Source organism: Chaetura pelagica, unplaced genomic scaffold (genome assembly GCF_000747805.2).
Source record: "Chaetura pelagica isolate M959 unplaced genomic scaffold, ChaPel_1.0 scaffold117, whole genome shotgun sequence".
Classification (NCBI taxonomy): domain Eukaryota; kingdom Metazoa; phylum Chordata; class Aves; order Apodiformes; family Apodidae; genus Chaetura; species Chaetura pelagica.
Window position 1 is genome coordinate 3,677,701 of NW_009954185.1, and position 10,779 is coordinate 3,688,479.

At 42.2% G+C, this 10,779-nt stretch overlaps 1 protein-coding gene across 1 annotated transcript in view; it reads left to right on the plus strand.

Moving 5' to 3' along the window:
- SLCO1C1 (solute carrier organic anion transporter family, member 1C1) overlaps nucleotides 1-10,779 on the plus strand; it is a 27,755-nt gene that overhangs the window by 12,862 nt on the left and 4,114 nt on the right. Inside the window, exons 9-14 of the mRNA XM_010002947.1 lie at nucleotides 1-182; nucleotides 1,236-1,401; nucleotides 1,827-2,011; nucleotides 6,314-6,378; nucleotides 7,396-7,405; nucleotides 9,718-9,825. The exon at nucleotides 1-182 is cut by the window's left edge and continues 13 nt beyond it. Of these exons, the coding sequence (XP_010001249.1) occupies nucleotides 1-182; nucleotides 1,236-1,401; nucleotides 1,827-2,011; nucleotides 6,314-6,378; nucleotides 7,396-7,405; nucleotides 9,718-9,825 (716 nt within the window). The remainder of the gene's footprint in view (nucleotides 183-1,235; nucleotides 1,402-1,826; nucleotides 2,012-6,313; nucleotides 6,379-7,395; nucleotides 7,406-9,717; nucleotides 9,826-10,779) is intronic.

Below are 10,779 nucleotides of genomic sequence, written 5' to 3' on the forward strand. Positions count from 1 at the left end.
CCTGCTGTGGCCTTTGGCATATTCTCGGGGGGACTGATCATGAAAAAATTCAGAATCAATGTTTTAGGGGCTGCAAAACTCTCCCTGGGATCCTCTTTCTTTGGTTACCTATTGCTTCTCTCATTGTTTGCGATGGGCTGTGAGAACTCGGATGTGGCCGGACTGACTGTGTCATACCACGGGTATGCTGGGAAGGGCATGCTTTAGCATGAAGTGCTATGGCAAATCAAATTCCTTCCTCACTCTATTCCACAAAGTATATGTTGCTGAAAAGAGAACAACTGACCTAAATCAGAAATCTGATTCAATGCTTTGGAAACTGCTCCATCTATTCCAGCAGGCATTGTGTCAGAATCCGTTTGTGATTGTTGCCTTCAGCCCAGAGGGGTTTAAGCCACAAGTGCAGATTAATTTTCTGATTACTTTTTAATTATTATTGCCATGAGACCCATCCTTTGAGCCTAGAGATTTCTGGAAATGCGAGAAACTCAGTAGGGGGGTGAGATTCAATTAATTGTTCCTTGCTTCTGTGTGCTGCCGAACAGCCCATGGCATTTAAAGTATTTGAACCCAACATTTAAGGATTCAGGTGTTAACCATGAGTTAGCCATGTTGTTAACCATGAGGTACACCTGAGGGTAGTACTTCTGGGTTACTTTAGCCCATGCTATTACTCTGTAAAGTTCACTTTTGCGGAGGGGTTTCCAGCACCACAGCAGTACCAGGAGCTGCTTCACTGGTGAATTCAGCAGCATCTGGCTGAAGCTGGCAGAAGCTGCCATGCAAGGTATCAGACCCTCAGCTTGGCTAAATTCCACACTGGTCATTTCCTCACTAACTTCTACAGTAACCATTCCCCCTGAGTAACTCACTCCCTTCTTCGCCACTGGAGTAATCAAACATTTCCACATGGATTTTTAAAAATTACATCAAGCCTCAGACAACTAAAATTTTAGAAAATCTGTGAAAATACATTAATAGGAATTGTTGCTTTTCCCCTAAATAAAGTAGTTACTGTCTCACAGTATGTGGCTTGATATGGTGAAAACATTGTGATAACAGAGAAATAAGAATTTACACTGCTACATAGATGTGAAGACACAGCACCTGAATGAAGTACAGGGAGAAGATCTGGCCAGGTGTGCCTGGCAGACACCATAACCCCATGATTCAGCAGAGATTTCCTCCATATCAGTCAGCTAAGAAACATCATTGCCATTTCTCTTTTCTCCTAGAACTAAACGGATGGCTGACTACGAGCAAGCCCTGTTTTCAGAGTGCAACTCAGGATGCTCATGTTCCAAGAATGACTGGGACCCTATCTGTGGAGATAATGGAGTCACTTACGTTTCTGCTTGTCTTGCTGGCTGCCAGGCATCCAACGGCAGTGGGAAAGATACTGTAAGAGGCAATCTTACATATCCATATCTGATCTCATAGTTGTTCTAATACAAGCAGTTCTGTCAGAGTAAGTGGATGTGCTCAGCAGAACAAATCCTCTCCAGCCCTACACTCCTGAGGTTTTTTTTTATCGATCACCCACCCACATTTAAAACCTTCTAAATTGCTATTTCCAACAGGAATCCCAACCAAAGAACATAAGAAGGGGGGATTTTAGCTGTTGGTTACTAAAACTTTTAAAATACATCACTAAATACATTCAAAAGCAGATACTTTCTTTATAAATTCCTCCAATGAGCAAGCCTTTCCTTATGAAAAAATATTTTCCAGTTTGGATTTAAACTAGAAAAGTGTGATGTGCAATTCCTGAACATCCACTTCTCTGCTGTTTAGTTTGTCATACATTTTTGCTTGCTGTCTTTCAGGTATTTTTTAACTGCAGCTGTGTGGGAACCTTGGAATCTCCTTCACAAAGCTCCTCAGCTGTGGTGGGACCTTGTCCAAAAGGAAATGAGTGTCCAAAAATGTTTCTGTATTTTCTAGTAATATCAGTTATCACTTCATATACTTTGTCCGTAGGTGGCACACCCGGATACATACTGCTTCTAAGGTAAGAAATACTTTCTCCTAGCATTGCCAAAGGTTTCTAATGTGTTTTGACATAGGTCTCCCTCCCCCTGCAGTACTGTGAAATGTTTTCAGTTATGCAAGATAACCTTTTCCTTTTTTTTTCCTCTTTTTTTACTATTAAAAAGGCATCCTTATAACTTGACAATGAGTTTTCTACCATTAAAAAAATGTGCTTAAGATTTTATCTACTAACAATACCTTTCTTTTTTTAAACATGATATAGGAGGCCTAGTCATAATTTCTACCAAATTCCACTTCTCTCAGTGCCTTTTACATTACTAGAATGGTATTCAGTGGCCTCCATGCAAATGGCAACTAGCTCTACACATGCCAATGTGTGCATGTGTGTGCTACCAGCAGCCAGTTTTCCTCACTTGCTATGGATACCAAAGCACAGCTGCACAAAGGTGATCTAACCCAAACCCTTTATGTACACTCAACTCTTCCCCTCTAGTCCATTTGATTATTCCATACAATTGCTCTGTCCCAGATTTATCTCTTCAAAATAAAGATAGATTTAGCACAAAAGGGGTTTTTTTGTTTTTCTTTTCTGGCATAATAACCATGGGTTTATTAAATGCTTATCCCAAGGGATTGTTCCAATACATATTTAGCTGCTTGAACTATTTGTCCATCACTAAGTGTAATTTTTAAGCTAATTTTAGAAAGTGCAAAAGGAATATAACACTTCCAGTAATCAATCTGGATTTCTGTCAGCTTCTTGCAATTTTTGGAATCTAAGTGCTGCTCCACTCTGTTTTGGAAAGCTTTCTTTCTCAGTTCCCCTTCCCAAATTATTTCCAGATGGGTACATTCTACTTCTCAAACATAACAATGGTAAATACAATTTAACTAATTTTTATTAGTATTCTGTTTTCTTATACCAAAACTCTCTTTTTTTAATGAAATTTTCTGAAGCAGGCCTTATCTCATTGCCAGTGCCTTTATATCACATGGAATAAGCCAGTGCTATAACTGGTTGAATATAGGAAATTTTGAAAAACCTAAATAAAGAAATGTAACTTCAGCAATGGCTCCAGCACAGTCCTTGAACCAGAAGTAATATTCACACACAGACTTTCAGAAATGGTTGAGGTGAGGTTCTCCACCACCCTCTGCAAACACTCCCGGTGAAGCCTTGAAACATATAACTGCACAGCTTTCTCCACCCACCTTGTAAGGTTATCATTGATTACTGCAAGAGCACATGGCATACCTGTCTGTGTAACTAACTCTCTTTCTCTTTCTCTTTCTCTTTCTCTTTCTCTTTCTCTTTCTCTTTCTCTTTCTCTTTCTCTTTCTCTTTCTCTCTTCCTTTCTCTCTTTCTCTTTTTCTCAATCTGTCCACCTCAAGGAGTCACTCCAAGAGGAACAACCATATTATAATCCATTTTAGACATTTTTTACTGAAATGTATGCACCACTGAAAGTGTCCATGCACCCAGAGGAGGATAATTCATGAGTTGAGAGCTTATAGTAAAGCCTTCAGGATTTCCATCAGATTGCCCTTTGTGGTTGCTTCAGACACAGGGGGATTTTTTTGTTGTATAAATATGGATGTAGGGCTATCCAGGAATTCCCCCCAAATGATGTTCCCTTTCTTTCTATAAAACATATGGTAAAAAATGTACAAATATGGTTCCACACAAGGCCTCAAAACCTTCGTTGTAGCACTCAACCTCCTACTCTGCATCATGTTTGCACTGCACAAGTGTCTGGGAGGAGGTGTTCATAGTCAATTACCTACAAGCTTAGATCACATAGTGTTGCCTGCACTTCTCAGTCTTAAGAACTTGCTCCTAGCAGACTTAATGCTTTACATATTTAATTAGAAAAGCTTAGAGAGGTTTTCAATAACAACACTAAAATACTAAGTAAATGCTAATACTAAAAAAAAAATAATTATATTAAATCAGCCAAACAGTTTTATTGGTCCTGCTCCAGAGCTTTTAGTTTGGTTGAAAATAATTTTACTTTGAAAGACATTTATTTGAAAATGAGAAGTTATGTGTTTTTGTGCTGGATTGAAGACACCCAAATCTCATGTGCAGCTAAATAAAACATGTTTCAGTTAAGTTAAAACTTTTTTTTTTTTTTTTTTCTCTTCTGTGCAAATGATCTGTGGACACAATTCTACTTTTAGTTCACACTTGCTTTTCTGAAATCCATCACTGACTGGCTTTCCCTGAAAACATGTCTGAAGTGAAAGTGTGCTTCTGTTCCCAGAAAGAAAATAAATGTTCTTTGAAAACAAATAGTCCCAGGTCAAGTTACAGGCTTCATTAAGTATTTTTTTCCAATTACCCGTTTTTAAAATTATTCAGTATTCAGTCAGCTCTGATAAGATTCCAACACTTAAGCAAGCTGATTTTTGCAGACAAGCCAATATCGTTACACCTGCCATAGAGCACAGAGCTAAAGCCTTCAAAGCCTATAAGATTTAGTGACATTTACTTCAAAGGTTTATACAGCTGAAATAATTGAAATATGCTTACAGCTAGTGACTAAGGCATTTGCTGAAATGTCTCTTTAGTGGTATTAGAGTAATTACCATGCCAAGGAACTTGGGAAAGCCCAGAAGTTCTGGAGAAAAACTCCTGCACCCCAGATAGCTGTTGTTCAAGCACAAGCTATTAATAGCAGGTGATTAGGCAACGAAAAGGAAGTCTCAGATCTCCCTGAGAGGTTTGGCTCCCAGTCAGGATCTCAAAGCAGCTGTTTCCTTGCAAAGACAATACATAGGCTCAAGCAATTTTTTTTCCATCTGAATTTTTTTTTCCTTTTTTTCAGCATAGATATCTTATGGAACACATAATAAATATCCAGTTATTGGCTTATTTTCTGCATCTTGCTTTCTATGCCCTCACTTTTGATTAAAAGGGCTTCTAGGCTGAGGGTTGCATATATAACATGTATTTGATAGAGAGCAAAACACTTTTTCCAGTTCAAACTCATATTACGTTCATGTCTGCATAGATGGCAGTTCCATTATAAGCCACAATATAGCAGACTGTATGAAGATAATCCATGATCAGGGCATTAGAGAATAAAGTGCTCAGATTACAAAATTAGAGGCACACAATTATTTTTTGTGACCACGGTACTAGTTTTATATCTATGTCCTTCATGTTCTTCTCCATTTTCACTAAATTACAGGAATAAAATTTACATACAGATTGTTAATGCTGTTCTGGCAGCTACACTGGAAAATAATAAAACATCAACTAGTGGGGAACAAAAGAGATGGTTCTGCAATGTCTTCAGTATATTTAAAAATTTATTCCCTCTTACATTTATTTCTGGAAAAGCAGAGATCATCCTAGTTCAAAGCACAGACCGGATATCCAAAGTGCTATGTTTATCCATAGTGACAACTGAATTTCAGAGCATTTAAAAAATATATTGAATAGAATGGCTGTGACAGCAGGGAGTTTTATCAATTACCATAATGATACACGTTACCTCACATATCAAGAGTATCTCAGTTTAATCATGTGACTGGGACTGTTCGCATGCTAAAAGTAATGCATGTACTTAGGCTCTTTCTGGATTAGGTATGATAATAAGCAGTCTGATACATGTTGGGTGAAAGAGCACACTCGAGCAGCTGGTGAGGTTAGCAGCAGATGAGTCTTACTGATTTGAGTGGCTCCTTATACACACTACTGTTAGTGCTGTGGATGTGAAATGCAGCTGTTCTCCCACCCACCACCTCTGCCCTCCTAGAAGAGCCAGGATGACTCAAGGATAGAGCAAGGCTGTTCTGGAGCCAGAAGGACTGATGATGTGCTGGGCCCCCACTGCAAGCTCAGAAAAATCCATATGTAAATGTTCTTTTCTGGCAGAGAATGCTTTGGGTGATTTACCTTAGGAGGTGTGACCCTGATCCTAGATACAATGCAATGAAAATTGTACCTTGTACTTGCCTGAGTTGTTATCCATAATTTCAGAGAATGTTTAACTGAACAAGACTCGGCAATGATGTGTGAATTCACAACCCATCTTCTTGTCTTGCATTAGTAACTCTGAAATGCTGGCATTACCTGAAAAAAAACCCCATACACCTTCTTAAAATGCGATATTGAATATAGATGTCCAGCACTCCTAGATAATGTTCTGATTTCATAACATGATTTACATATTTCTGTAATTCTATTAAATGTCAGCAAGGAGAAGAAAAGTCACATTTATTTCCTTCCTCTTGCTTTCTATTTGTGTTCAAATTACCCACAGTCAATTTCTATTAAACATCTTTTCTTTTTTTTTTTTTTTTCATTTTTAGATGCATTAAGCCACACTTGAAATCATTTGCCCTTGGTATCTATACCCTGGCAATAAGAGTACTTGGTAAGTCTAACTGTGGTTCTGTTTTAATAGACACCTCACAAATTGTTTATCCTAAAATTAAGCTCTGAATATTGGAAAGAATTTGTCTAACTGAGAAGCTGATATGGCATGATTTTAAAACCCAAAAAAACTAGGAACATTGTTGGAAAAAGGAAGGATCATGGTATTTCATAAGTTGTATCACTGTCCCTTAGGTATAACAAAAATATGCACTCTTAGCCTCCACCTCACCTTAGAGGTGACAAGTGATCCTTCAGACCATAAAAAATTACTTCTTGTCTCACCCTATTCAACAACACGCATAATAGAACAGCTATGGCTCAGAATTTTTGGTCATTTTTCAGGCATGCTTTCATTGGTTTCTAAGGGAATTAAGCTAAGTATAAGTGTGTCTGAGAGCAGGGTTCACTGCAGCCTGGTGGTAAAGCCACCCACAAGTTTTGTCTAAAATCAAGGGTACTGTGAGATTCCACTGATCTGGAAACTCTAAAATCCACTAGGTCTTCACAGAAAAGGTAATAATTAGCAAGAAACAATTCAGTCCTTTAAATAGAAGACTTATATGAGCTAGATGAGGCAGATCCAATGACATCAAAAACATAAACTGTAGGCTGTTTTCTCACACATTTGCAGGCCAGTATTTTCCCTCCAGGCTTACTTTCCTCTCCAGCAACTGTGGGTGGCTCTCCAGGTTACACAGACTCCATGATGTCCCTGTTAGCACCTGAAGAAAGGCCTTTCCTTTCCAACACCCACAAGCACTGCAGTAGGTTTTTTTTCCTGCCACAGCTGGTTCTCAGGATACTTGTAAGTTACTTGTAGACCCACTGCAGGTTCCCAGCCCTGCTGTCTCGCTCCCTTCTCAGTCACTCCAACCAACACACAGGACACCACCTACTCCCAATCTGAACAGGCTCCATCGCTCTCAAGAAAGGAGTAAAGGAGAAGTACCTCCTTTGTTGTTTTTTTTCCCCCCAGAAGTGTCCTGCAGGCTGAAGGAAACCAAGCCATGGCCAGCACTCCTTCCGCTGACTTCCACAGCCTTTTGATGTTCAGCTGTGTTTCCTCCCCACCCCAGTCCCCCACAGGGAGGAAAGGGCGGTGTGTGCTTGGGCAACACAAGGCATGACTTCAACCAGCAAACAGTGTGGAAGTGTTTTTGCTGTTTGAATGTGTTTGAATCCTTAAGGATGCTTTCCATAGGGCGCAAGAGGTCTCGATCCCTTGGTATATGAAATCAGGCAAGGAAGGTAAGAGACAGGCATGGCTGAATTGAGGCCTGCTGGTCAAACTAAAAGGCAAGATGGATCTGCACAGGCAGTGGAAGAGGGGACTGGTATCCCAGGCAGAGTATAGGGACGTTGTCTGGTTATGCAGGGATGAGGTCAGGAAGGCCAAGGCGCAGCTAGAACTGACCTTGGGAAGAGATGTAAAGAAAAACAAGAAGGGCTTCTACAGGTACGTGAACCAGAAAAGGAAGGTTCAAGAAAGTGTACTCCCATGATGAGCCACAATGGTGAAATGGTAACACAGACAAGGAGAAGGCTGAGGTTCTCAACAACTTTTTTTGCCTCAGTCTTCACTGGCAACCCTTCTCTTCACAACTCTCATGTTGATGGCCCTCAAGATACAGACCAGAGAGACAAAGTCTACCCCACTGTAAGTGAAGATAAAGTTCGTGACCATCTGAGGAACCTGAAGATATACAAGTCCATCGGACCTGATGAGATACATCCCAGAGTCCTGAAGGAACTGGTGGATGTAGTTGCCAAACCACTGTCCATGACATTTGAAAAGTCATGGCAGTCAGGTGAAGTCCCTGGTGATTGGAAGAAAGGACACATTGCACCCATATTTTAAAAGGGTAGAAAGGAGGACCCTGGGAATTACCGACCTATCAGCCTCACCTCTGCATCTGGGAAGATCATGGAACAGATCCTCCTAGAAGACATGCTAAGGCACGTGGAAGACAAGGAGGTGACTCAGGACAGCCAGCACAGCTTTACCAGGGGCAAATCCTGCCTGACCAACCTAGTGGCTTTCTACAGTGAAGTGACTACATCAGTCAACCAGGGAAAAGCAGCAGGTACATCTGGACTTCTGCAAGGCCTTTGACATGGTCCCCCACAACATCCTTCTATCTAAATTGGAGAGATATGGGTTTGATGGGTGGACTGTTCAGTGGATATGGAGCTGGTTGGATGGTTGTGTCCAGAGGGTAGTGGTCAATGGCTCCAAGTCCAGATGGAAAACAGTGACAAGTGGTGTCATGTCCCTCAGGGGTCAGTGCTGGGACTAGTGTTGTTTAATATCTTCATTAATGATATTGACAGTGGCATTGAGAGCACCCTCAGCAAGTTTGCTCATGACACCAAGCTGGGTGGTTCAGCTGATATGCCAGAGGGATGGGATGGCATCCAGAGGGACCTGGACAAGCTGGAGAAGTGGGGCCAGGTGAACCTCATGAGGTTCAACAAGGCTAAGTGCAGGGTCCTGCACCTGGGCTGAGCTAACCCAAGATATGAATACAGGCTAGGGGAGGTCACAGTTGAGAGCAGCCCTTTGGAAAAGAACCTGGGGGTACTAGTGGATCAAAAGCTGGACATGAGCCACCAATGTGCAGTTGCAGCCCAGAAAGCTGACTCCATCCTGGGCTGTATCAAAAGAAGTGTGGCCAGCAGATCGAGAGAAGTGATTCTGTCCCTCCGCTCTGCCCTGGTGAGACCTCACCTAGAACACTGTGTCCAGCTCTGGTGCCCCCAGCACAAGAAAGATGTGGACTTGTTGGAACGTGTCCAGAGAAGGGCCACGAAAATGGTCTGGAGGTCTGGAGCACCTTATGAGGACAGGCTGAGGGAGTTGGGGTTGTTCAGCCTGAAAAAGACAAGGCTGTGGAGGGACCTCACAGTGGCCTTCCAGTACCTGAAGGGGGCCTACAGGAAAGCTGGGGAGGGGCTTTTTACAGGAGCTTGCAGTGAGAGGACAAGGGGTAATGGTTTTAAGCTGAAAGAAGAGAGATTTATGTTAGAGATTAGGCAGAAATTCTTCCATGTAAGGGTGGTGAGACACTAGAACAAGCCCAGAGATGTTGTGGGGGCTCCATCCCTGGAGGTGTTCAAGGGCAGGTTGGATGGGGCTCTGAGCAGCCTTTTTTACTGGAAGGTGTCCCTGCCCATGCAGGGGAGCTGGAACCAGATGATCTTTAAGGTACTTTCCAACTCAAAAAATTCCATGATTCTGTGACTCTGTGTTATTTGATGTTCTACTTGAACATGTCTCTAGATCAGAACTGATGATCCTGGGAAGTAACCTTCTTGCTTCTATTCATTTATTAAACAGAAAACCGGTGTATTTTGGAGTGGCTATAGATACTACTTGCCTGAAATGGGGAAGCAAAAGATGTGGGGGAAGAGGAGCCTGCAGACTCTATGACTCCAGTGCACTCAGGTAACAGCTCTTCTCCATTTGTTCTTTAACTTGTGGTGTTTAAGTACATGTACACCTGGTGCTGGTAGAAGAATTTCAGTCATAAAATTTTAGTGACAGGTTTGATGACAAATGAAAAAGCCTGACTAGCAAGATTAACAATAATGCTCAGGGTTTAGCATTCCCTTTTGGTTTAATTTCTTTTGAGGGGGTGATCGAGTTTCAGTATCTGCTGGAAATATTTTGAAAAAAAAACAACAAACAACTCCATTAAGTTGAAACCTCAGTTTTACGCCAAAATTTCGCCCATTTTTGACAACTATTTTGTGATGGTGTGTGTTTATAAGTAAGTAAGTAAGCCAGTAAGTGAAAGAGTTGCTGTCACGAAGCGATGCCGGGGGGGCTACCGGCTGTCAGGTGCTTTTTGTGACCCCCCGTGCCCCCAGTTTGGAGGGGTTATTGAATGAGCCCGAGGGCCACACGTGGCCTTTGCCTCTCACAGAGGAGCAGTCGCTGCGGGACCGGGTTTTAGGGTGGTAGTTAGAACAGCCCCCCGCCACGCTCACAAACTGCTACTGGGACCGATGTTTAGTTGACGAATGAACCGGTTTATTAAGGGTTTAACACAAACGGAGGGATGAGGCTTAGGGAAAATGTACAAATGGATACCAGGGATATGTCGGGGAATGAATGTGTCCTTTAGGGACGTACTGCAAAAAGTCCTGTGCCCTTAAGGCGCTCCCTCCGAGAGAGGGTTGTGGATCAAAGGAGAGGGTGGAAGTGGAGCCCGGCAGGAAAGTTACTGTGTGTGTGTCTTTACCCTTCCGTAGCGGGCGGCTCCTGGGGTGCGGCTGCTTTTCCAGCCGGCAGGGCTCGGCAGCAGGGCCGTAGGGACCGGATTCCTGGGAACAGGGATGACCCCCCAGCAGCAGGAGCAGGAGGGCCGGGCAGAGCGGCGGTGGGCCGGGCACGGTA